Raw genomic sequence first — 11323 nt, 5'->3', positions numbered from 1 at the left:
CGCAAGATCATGGTGATGCATAGCAACGAGAGGGGAGAGTGTTGTCCACGTACCCTCGTAGACCGAAAGCGGAAGCGTTAGCACAACACGGTTGATATAGTCGTACGTCTTAACGATCCAACCGATCCAAGTACCGAACGCACGACACCTCCGAGTTCAGCACACGTTCAGCTCGATGACGTCCCGCGAACTCCGATCCACAGAGCTTCACGAGAGAGTCCCGTCAGCACGACGGCGTGGTGATGATGATGCTGTTCTACCGATGCAGGGCTTCGCCTAAGCACCGCTACGATATGATCAAGGTGGATTATGGTGGAGGGGGGCACCGCACACGGCTAAGAGATCAAGAGATCAATTGTTGTGTCTTGGGGTGCCACCCTGCCCCCGTATATAAAGGAGCAAGGGAGGAGGAGGCCGGCCCTAGGAGGGGCGCGCCAAGGGAGTAGGATTCCTACTCCTAGTAGGAGTAGGTTTCCTCCTTTCCTAGTCCAACTAGGAGAAGGGGGGAAAGGAGGGGAGTGGAGAAGGAAGGGAGAGGGGGCCGCGCCCCAAACCCCTTGTCCAATTCGGACTGGGCTTGGGAGGGGCGCGCGCCACCTCCTGGCTGCTGCCTCTCCTTCCCACTAAGGCCCATTAAGGCCCAATACTACTTCCCCGTATTCCCGTAACTCCCTGGTACTCCGAAAAATACCCGAATCACTCAGAACCTTTCCGATGTCCGAATATAGTCGTCCAATATATCAATCTTTACATCTTGACCATTTCGAGACTCCTCGTAATGTCCCCGATCTCATCCGGGACTCCACTAAGGGGCTGGTTCCCACCCAACTACAGCCCATTAGGTCCTTCGAGGAAGGTGGACCCTCCTGGTGGACCCCCGGAACCCCTTCGGTGGTCCCGGTACAATACCGATAAACCCCGAAACCTTTCCGGTGACTGAAACTGGACTTCCCATATATAAATCTTTACCTACGGACCATTCCGGAACTCCTCGTGACGTCCGGGATCTCATCCGGGACTCCGAACAACATTGGGTAACCACGTACAAACTTCCCTATAAACCTAGCGTCATCAAACCTTAAGTGTGTAGACCCTACGGGTTCGGGAATCATGCAGACATGACCGAGACATCTCTCCAGCCAATAACCAACAGCGGGATCTGGATACCCATGTTGGCTCCCACATGTTCCACGATGATCTCATCGGATGAACCACGATGTCAAGGATTCAATCAATCCCGTATACGATTCCCTTTGTCTACCGGTATAGTACTTGCCCAAGATTCGATCGTCGGTATACCGATACCTTGCCGAAAGATGCAGCTAGTAGGAATCAAAGTCGCACAATCTCCAGCTCGGTCAGAAGCTCAAAGAAAGATGTCGACGTAGATGCACCTGACAATAGAAAGCCAGAGGCAATCAGCAGGGCGTAATCACCTCCTCAGTGAAGTACACAGCTGAGTAGTTGACGCAGTAGCACAGGAGAGGAGCGGCCACCACCACGTGTGGTCGCTAGATGTGGTGGCAACATTTGAGACTGTCGGAGAGGTATATAGTGTGCGATTGTCGGAGAGCGCCGAACGTGTGGAGATGCACATCAACTTTTGATTTTCCAATAGTCGTGGTTCCCAAACCCCGTCGGAGAGCGCCGAACGCGTGGATGAGCCTGGCACAGTGCGTGTACCGGTGGTATGCGCCATGAGCCTACCTTTCGCATAGCAATATATAGCTCATTACATTATATCATATATAACCGGTGAAGCGATATCAAATTCGCATGCATTCTACAATGAGTATATCACAACCGATACACCATATGACGGTATCGTTCTTATTACATAGAACCAACTATCCGATCCCTATCTCAGAAAGCTACTACACTAGTATATATCAGTCACTCTGTTGGTGTTGGATAGGAGCAGAAGGAGGAGGAAGGCAGACATCACACTCGCATAATCCATCATAGTTGCAACTAGCACTCCAATTGCATTGAGGGCACGCGTGCCCTTCCCCATTCACATGCTCGCGGCAGATGTGCAGGCAACCTACCTGATCACACGGTAGCGGCGTCTTGTGAAGTGACCCTGTACAGACGTCCGCCTTCACTGCAACCTCTGCAGAAGAAGAGAAAAAACCCCAATATACCATGAATAATGTAAAGCGTATGATTGCGTGTCGAGTCGATGAAGCGATGCTGCATCATCGTAAGAGGAATACCTGATGCCAGCACGAGGAAGGCGACCGCCAGGAGCAGCGTGTGTGCAGTCTTCATCTTCAGCAAGATGCACTGTGTTGGTAGGAGGAAGACTTGGTTTGTGTGCCTTGATCTGAGTTGCGAGGAACAGAAGAGATAGCAAAAGCCTTTTTATAGTGATACTGAAATGACAAACCAGGAACCGTTTCAATGCTGAATTAATAGCAATTAAGGACCTTAATTTGTGGACACTAATGCATTCTAAAGAACGTCAATTGATAGGGTCCACCGGGCACGCACTATTAATTGACTGTCCGTAGATGCCTCGTACTATCAAAAAAAGTACCCTTCTTCTAGTCCCGAGCTCAAGAGTTCGGGATGATGAACAGTAAATTCCGAAAAATTTGAAAGAAAAATAATAAAATTCTGATTTTTTGTTGTTGTGAACTTTCACAAATTTTCTCAGTGCATGCAGCCCGAAAAAAATATTTGTGGAAGGTATGGCAAAAAAAAATCAATACTCCAAAATGCTTTCAAAAATAGCATTTTTGGAGGATCAATTTTGCTTTTTTACCACAACTTTTAAGAATATTATTTTATGATAAATTTTTGCAAGCACAAAAAACATTTGTCAAAATCTGCTTTTTTAAATTTTGTTTACCATTTTTTTGATTTTACTGTTCATCAAGGTGCATTTGAGCTTGGGTATAGATACTTCGCGTCCCTCATATCAATTGCATTTTCTTCGTCTACTACTTTTTTTGCCCAAGACTTGCCAGATGTTCTATCCAGTCCAATAAAATTATGACAAGATGACCGCTGCATGATAATGGAAATACCAGCCCAGAAAACGTTTAGACAAAGAATATATCATTGTGAAATCAACAGTGCATATGAACTCCGCTTTGGTACAGCCCCTAGAAAAGTTCACATATTTCGGTGCAGATTAAAGGTGAAGATTATCCCTTCAATAAAAAATATTTTTAGTTTGTATTAAAATCAATTTATTCAATACATTTGATCTGCAGGCTAATATGGTGATAGCTTTTTAAGTCACTTTAAGATTCGTGTAAAATTTTAAGGGATGGTGTACCGAAGCGAAACTCATATGTAATTCTTTTACAAATTTCTTTACAGAATTGACCTTTACTGCAGCACCCCACAGCTAGGGCTGCAAACGAGTCGAGCTCGAGCGAGTTGGAGTTGGCTCAGTTCAACTCATATGAAAATTCGAGCGAGCTCAAACTAAGTGAAGCTCATGATCGAGCTGTAGAACATGACTCGTGCTCAGCTTGTAACGATTTCGAGTCGATCTCGAGTTAGTTTCGAGCTAAATGAGATGGTAAAAATTTATAAATCTATGAATGTAAAACAAAAAAATTAAGGTGAATACGATGGGAACCTTTGCCAAAAGTATAGGATATTTAACACATAGTCGACTACGTGCCATAATGAGGCCTAGATCTTCTCTGCACTTAATTAAGTTTCCATGTTCGTTGGTAAATAAAATGAGAAAAATTGGACAGCATATATGGTAATAAATTATCTTATTTCCATTTAATATATGGAATGATCATTTAACATAATGATATTATGTCGAGCTATCAATCTAAAATGAGCAAGCCAACATTGGCTCAAGATCGGCTCGTTTCTCGATCGAGCTACATAGAGTGTTCAAACTCAGCTCGTTTCTTTTCGAGTCGATCTTGAGTCGAGTCAAAAAACGAGTCGATCTCGAGTGGCTCACGAGCCTCGAGCTTTTCGTGCAGCCCTACCCGCAGCGCACTTCATCATTCAAAGCCGTTTGGCTGGAAACACGAGATGCAGCAGTATATCTTCTTGGTTACTTTGGCTTACATGTTTTGCACATACTGATAGAATGCACACCACAATGTCTCGCTGCAAAAGAAGATATGCCCTAGTACAGCCCAAATCAAAAAATGAACTCGGTAGCCACAAAGCAATACAACCACAATGCCTCTCTATCTTTAGCCTGACTCACTTCATTCCACATAGGTGTCGACGAGTTTACACACTCTTCCAACGGGGATCCACAAAGCCAAGGATTATTGCTGTATATTGACGGGTCATCCAGCGCGTGCAGTTATCTGCCTGTAGGTATGTTCCCTAATAGACCATTGCTCGAGAGGTTCAGAGCGCTCATGGTCTTCAAATCTGCAAAGCTTGACGGAATTTTCCCATAGTTGGTTCTCAGAAAGGTCTGAGGAATTCCTACTTGCATTGATACTGTTTTTCCGCAATCAGTGTCGGCGACTTGGCAAAGGCATTATGCATGGCCTTGATCTGCTTCAAAAAAGAATTATTTGGAGGGTGGTTGATGGATAGGTATAAATATTTTTGAGAGATGACTGGATTTTCAGGAACTCTGGCCTAAATATTATGGCTAAAAGAATACAACAAGGCTCAACGGGGTGTCTAATTTATTCATGACTAGGTCGAGGAGTTGGGATGAAAATTTGATTACTCATCATTTCCATTCCATGACGCAGAGAATATTTTAAATTTTTGTATTCTGGCTTCGGGAGTTGGAGACTTTCTTGAGTGGCACTATGAGAAGAATGGTTTATTCTCAGTTAAAAGTGCGTATAATCTTAATCTTGCTTTGAGTCTCAAGGATCGAAAGGATTGTCTGGGGCAATCTGGAGACGCCGTGAATGGGGAAAGGAGAATGTGGGCTATTATTTGGAAAGCCAAGTTAGAATTTTTGCGTGGCGTGCCGCGTCAAATAGTCCTACAGCCCATGTTAATAGAGTTGCGGAACATGAAGCTATTTCAAGTACATGCTCTATATGTGGTGTGGAAGAAGATAATACCTTTAATGCTCTCGTTAGGGTCCTAAGACTTGGGCTTTGCATATGACTTTCAAGGATGCATGGAATATTCGCGCGGTGGGGGGGGGGGGGGGGGGTTGCTTATCTTGCTAGGTCGGCTTAGCTCACCGCTTCGTGAGCAAATTATATTTCTGTTCGGCGAGCTTGCCGTATGAGAAAAGATTTTGGAAAGGGGAAGGTGGATGGTATTAACGCCACGAGTGTGGGGGTGGTCGCCGGGAAGTCCTCGCATGAAGTTATCATTTCATCACGGGAGTTTATCGAGCGTAGTACCGGTGTGGATGAAGCGGAATTTCGGGTGTGCCTCGCAGGCCTCTATATCGATACATCCCTTAACGATCATATTATTTTAGAAACTGATAGCGCTTTTGTGGTGTCTGTTATTGCAAGTGAGAACCTGGACAGGTCATACCTCATTGATCTGAAAAGGGAAGTGATGAATATCTCCAAGGTGCTACCTAGCTTACACATTTCTAAGGTTATCCGTCAAGCCAATGTGGTGGCGCATCGGCTAGCGAAGTTAAGTTACGATAATATATCAATTGGATCCTTGTTAATAATTTTTCGGCCTGCATGGCATACGCTGTAAGAGATGATTGTAATAACATTTTTAACTAATTTTTATATAGGAGTGTTATTTAAATGTCGAAGGATTCCAGCAGTACCAGATTGCCCATGTCTTCCGGAATACAAGTATGCAACCAGATAGTTGATTTCCTTATAAGTTTAGGTATGTAAGTCCAAGAATGGTCGCTAGCTCTTTTGTGATTTCTTGTGAAAGAGAGTTACCACATATTCTTCCAAACTAAATGAATTTGCACTTGATAAAATATATTGGTCAACGTATAAGAAGTCAGTACTTTTATTTTCTTGTGCTATGCTAGTAAAATTCATAAAATCGTCTGAAACGGTTCGATGAGCTTGTTCTTTGACAAGTCCAGTACCTGGAGTTAGCGAAATTGTAATATTTGGTGGGGTATGATACCAACAAACATGTTTGATGACAATTGAAGAAAGTTGAGTTCATGCATGCTCATGCTTAACCAAGAAGAATTTTCATGGAAATTATTGCCTTCAAGATCTAGAACCATAAGATTTTTGCATTTCTTAAGATCCAGAGGGAAGGCTTCTCTGAATTGGATATTGGCTAGGAGTAAATATTTAAGATTATCTTGAGATGTCCTTGAAAATGGAACTACACCACAGAAAGAGTTGCTGGATAGATCCATGAATTGTATACTTGACAAGTCCCAGAAACACATGGAGAGACCTCCATGTAAGTCATTGTTTGATAGGTCTACGAGGTTTAAATTAGATCATTTAGAGCATCTCTAACTGATCCCCAATAAGGCGTTAGACGTTAGAAGAGGATAAATCCGTATTTTCACCTCTATCCGGCAACTAACCGAACCCCTAAAACTTTTTGTGGACGATATTTTTTACTACGTGGTGGCCGTGACCCTTAAATATACTCGGCTGCCTACTCGTGGAATAAGAAATTCCACCCATCAACTCTCCTCTCTTCCATTCCGCCGCCGCCCAAGCCCCGCCGACATGCCCTCACCCCACCCCATCCACTTCGGTGCCTCCATGCTGCAGATAATGGTCCGGTCAGCTGCACCCTGCCGCCCATTCCCAGCACGGGTCCACATCTCCACACGCTGTCCCGAGCACGTGGCCGTGTCGCCTTTTCCTCCTTCCATGCCGGCTTCCCCGACCTCCCTCGATCTGTCGCCGCATAGGAACTAGCTCGACTATTGGGGATCGTTGCAGAAATTAAATTTTTTCTACGCATCACCAAGATCAATCTATGGAGTTTACTAGCAACGAGAGGGGAGTGCATCTTCATACCTTTGAAGATCACGATGCGGAAGCGTTGCAAGAACGCGGTCGGTGGAGTCTACACGAAGCGATTCAGATCGCGGCCGATTCCGATCTAAGCACCGAACAATGGTGCCTTCGTGTTCAACACACATGCAGCCCGGTGACGTCTCCCGCGCCTTTATCCAGCAAGGAGAGAGGAAGAGGTTGGGGAAGACTCCGTCCAGCAGCAGCACGACGGCGTGGTGGTGGTGGAGGAGCGTGGCACTACAGCAGGGCTTCGCCAAGCACTGCGAGAGACGAGGAGGGAGAGGGGTAGGGCTGCGCCAGGAGAAGGGGTACGGTTGCCCTCCCACCCCCCACTATTTATAGGGGGAAGGGGAGAGGGGGCCAGCCCCCTAGATCCATCTAGAGGGGGGGGCCTCGGGGGGGGGGGGCGGGGGCTTAGAGTTTCCAACTAGGGGGGGCGCCCCCCCCCCCGGGGGGGGGCAACGACCCCCTAGGGTTTCCAACCCTAGGCGCCTTGGGCCCTTGGGGGGGCAACGACCCCCTAGGGTTTCCAACCCTAGGTGCCTTGGGCCCTTGGGGGGGCGCACCAGCCCACTAAGGGGCTGGTTCCCACCCAACTACAGCCCATTAGGTCCTTCGAGGAAGGTGGACCCTCCTGGTGGACCCCCGGAACCCCTTCGATGGTCCCGGTACAATACCGATAAACCCCGAAACCTTTCCGGTGACTGAAACTGGACTTCCCATATATAAATCTTTACCTACCGACCATTCCGGAACTCCTCGTGACGTCCGGGATCTCATCCGGGACTCCGAACAACATTGGGTAACCACGTACAAACTTTCCCTATAAACCTAGCGTCATCGAACCTTAAGTGTGTAGACCCTACGGGTTCGGGAATCATGCAGACATGACCGAGACATCTCTCCAGCCAATAACCAACAGCGGGATCTGGATACCCATGTTGGCTCCCACATGTTCCACGATGATCTCATCGAATGAACCACGATGTCAAGGATTCAATCAGTCCCGTATACGATTCCCTTTGTCTACCGGTATAGTACTTGCCCAAGATTCGATCGTCGGTACTTGCCCAAGACAATTATCATGAACAAAGAAATATAATAATAACCATTTTATTATTGCCTCTAGGGCATATTTCCAACAGTCTCCCACTTGCACTAGAGTCAATATTCTAGTTACATTGTGATGAATCGAACACCCATAGAGTTCTGGTGTTGATCATGTTTTGCTCGTGGAAGAGGTTTAGTCAACGGATTTGTGACATTCAGGTCCGTATGCACTTTAGAAATCTCTATGTCTCCATCTTGAACATTTTCACGAATGGAGTTGAAGCGACGCTTGATATGCCTGGTATTCTTGTGAAACTTGGGCTCCTTGGCAAGGGCAATGGCTCCAGTGTTGTCACAGAAGAGAGTCATCGGGCCTGACGCATTGGGAATAACTCCTAGGTCGGTAATGAACTCCTTCATCCAGATTGCTTCATGTGATGCCTCCAAGGTTGCCATGTACTCCGCTTCACATGTAGATCCCGCCACGACGCTTTGCTTGCAACTGCACCAGCTGAATGCCCCACCATTCAAAATATACACGTATCCGGTTTGCAACTTGGAGTCATCTAGATCTGTGTCGAAGCTAGCATTGACGTAACCCTTTATGACGAGCTTTTCGTCACCTCCATAAATGAGAAACATATCCTTAGTCTTTTTCAGGTACTTCAGGATATTCTTGACCGCTGTCCAGTGTTCCATGTCGGGATTACTTTGGTACCTTCCTACCAAACTTACGGCAAGGTTTACATCAGGTCTGGTACACATCATGGCATACATAATAGACCCTATGGCCGAGGCATAGGGGATGACACTCATCTTTTCTCTATCTTCTGCCGTGGTCGGGCATTGAGCCGTGCTCAATCTCACACCTTGCAATACAGGCAAGAACCCCTTCTTGGACTGATCCATATTGAACTTCTTCAATATCTTGTCAAGGTACATGCTTTGTGAAAGACCAATGAGGCGTCTCGATCTATCTCTATAGATCTTGATGCCTAATATATAAGCAGCTTCTCCAAGGTCCTTCATTGAAAAACACTTATTCAAGTAGGACTTTATGCTTTCCAAGAATTCTATATCATTTCCCATCAATAGTATGTCATCCACATATAATATGAGAAATGCTACAGAGCTCCCACTCACTTTCTTGTAAACACATGCTTCTCCATAAGTCTGCGTAAACCCAAATGCTTTGATCATCTCATCAAATCGAATGTTGCAACTCCGAGATGCTTGCACCAGCCCATAGATTGAGCATTGGAGCTTGCATACCTTGTCAGCATTCTTAGGATCGACAAAACCTTCTAGCTGCATCATATATAGTTCTTCCTTAAGGAAACCACTAAGGAATGCCATTTTGACGTCCATTTTCCATATCTCATAATCATAGAATGCGGCAATTGCTAACATGATTCGGACGGACTTCAGCTTCGCTACGGGTGAGAAAGTTTCATCGTAGTCAACCCCTTGAACTTGTTGATAACCCTTAGCGACAAGCCGAGCCTTATAGATGGTCACATTACCATCCATGTCTGTCTTCTTCTTAAAGATCCATTTATTTTCTATGGCTCGCCGATCATCGGGCAAGTCAGTCAAAGCCCATACTTCGTTTTCATACATGGATCCTATCCAGAATCCGGTCCCGCCATCGCTTATAGTTCGGAGGTTCACCGTTGTCTAACAATATGATTTCTAGGACAGGGTTGCCGTACCACTCTGGAGCGGAACGTGTCCTTGTGGACCTACGAAGTTCAGTAGCAACTTGATCCGAAGTCCCTTGATCATCATCATTAACTCCCTCTCTAGTCGGTGCAGGCACCACAGAAAAATTTTCTAGAGCTGCGCTACTTTCCGGTTCAAGAGGCAGTACTTCATCAAGTTCTACTTTTCTCCAACTTACTTCTTTCGAGAGAAACTCTTTCTCCGGAAAGGATCCATTCTTGGCAACAAAGATCTTGCCTTCGGATTTGAGGTAGAAGGTATACCCAATAGTTTCCTTAGGATATCCTATGAAGACACATTTTTCCGACTTGGGTTCGAGCTTTTCAGGTCGAAGTTTCTTGACATAAGCATCACATCCCCAAACTTTTAGAAACGACAACTTAGGTTTCTTCCCAAACCATAATTTATACGGTGTCGTCTCAACGGATTTTGATGGAGCCCTATTTAAAGTGAATGCGGCAGTCTCTAAAGCATATCCCCAAAATGATAGTGGTAGGTCGGTAAGAGACATCATAGATCGCACCATGTCCAACAGAGTGCAATTACGACGTTCGGACACACCATTACGCTGAGGTGTTCCAGGCGGCGTGAGTTGTGAAACAATTCTACATTTCCTTAAGTGCGTGCCAAATTCGTGACTCAAATATTCTCCTCCACGATCTGATCGCAAGAACTTTATTTTCCTGTCACGTTGATTCTCTACCTCATTCTGAAATTCCTTGAACTTTTCAAAGGTCTCAAACTTGTGTTTCATTAAGTAGACATATCCATATCTACTCAAGTCATCTGTGAGGGTGAGAACATAACGATAGCCACCGCGAGCCTCAACGCTCATTGGACCGCACACATCAGTATGTATGATTCCCAATAAGTTGGTTGCTCGCTCCATTGTTCCAGAGAATGGAGTCTTGGTCATTTTGTCCATGAGGCATGGTTCGCACGTGTCAAATGATTCATAATCAAGAGACTCCAAAAGTCCATCTGCATGGAGTTTCTTCATGCGCTTGACACCAATGTGACCAAGGCGGCAGTGCCACAAGTATGTGGGACTATCATTATCAACCTTACACTTCTTGGCATGCACACTATGAACATGTGTAACATCACATTCGAGATTAAACAAGAATAAACCATTGACCAGCGGGGCATGACCATAAAACATATCTCTCAAATAAATGGAACAACCATTATTCTCGGATTTAAATGAGTAGCCATCTCGCATTAAACGAGATCCAGATACAATATTCATGCTCAAAGCTGGTACTAAATAACAATTATTGAGGTTTAAAACTAACCCCGTAGGTAAATGTAGAGGCAGCGTGCCGACGACGATCACATCGACCTTGGAACCATTCCCGACGCGCATCGTCACCTCATCCTTCGCCAGTCTCCGCTTATTCTGCAGCTCCTGTTTTGAGTTACAAATATGAGCAACCACACCGGTATCAAATACCCAGGAGCTACTACGAGCGCTGGTTAGGTACACATCAATAACATGTATATCACATATACCTTTGGTATTGCCGGCCTTCTTATCCGCTAAGTACTTGGGGCAGTTCTGCTTCCAGTGACCGTTTCCCTTGCAATAAAAGCACTCAGTCTCAGGCTTGGGTCCATGCTTTGGCTTCTTCCCGGCAACTGGCTTACCGGGCGCG

At 45.6% G+C, this 11323-nt stretch overlaps 1 protein-coding gene across 1 annotated transcript; it reads right to left on the bottom strand.

The window, feature by feature from the left end:
* Window positions 1-1762: 1762 nt before the first annotated feature.
* Window positions 1763-2315, bottom strand: LOC125548970. The gene is made up of 2 exons (XM_048712477.1): window positions 2217-2315; window positions 1763-2113 (listed from the first exon to the last, which is right to left on the bottom strand). The coding sequence occupies exons 1-2, from the start codon at window positions 2269-2271 to the stop codon at window positions 1890-1892; spliced, it is 279 nt and encodes a 92-aa protein (XP_048568434.1). The 5' UTR covers window positions 2272-2315; the 3' UTR covers window positions 1763-1889.
* Window positions 2316-11323: the final 9008 nt, after the last annotated feature.

This window comes from Triticum urartu, chromosome 3, assembly GCF_003073215.2.
Source record: "Triticum urartu cultivar G1812 chromosome 3, Tu2.1, whole genome shotgun sequence".
NCBI lineage: Eukaryota > Viridiplantae > Streptophyta > Magnoliopsida > Poales > Poaceae > Triticum > Triticum urartu.
Note: the sequence above shows the minus strand (reverse complement) of the source record. Positions and strands in the feature narration are given on the sequence as shown.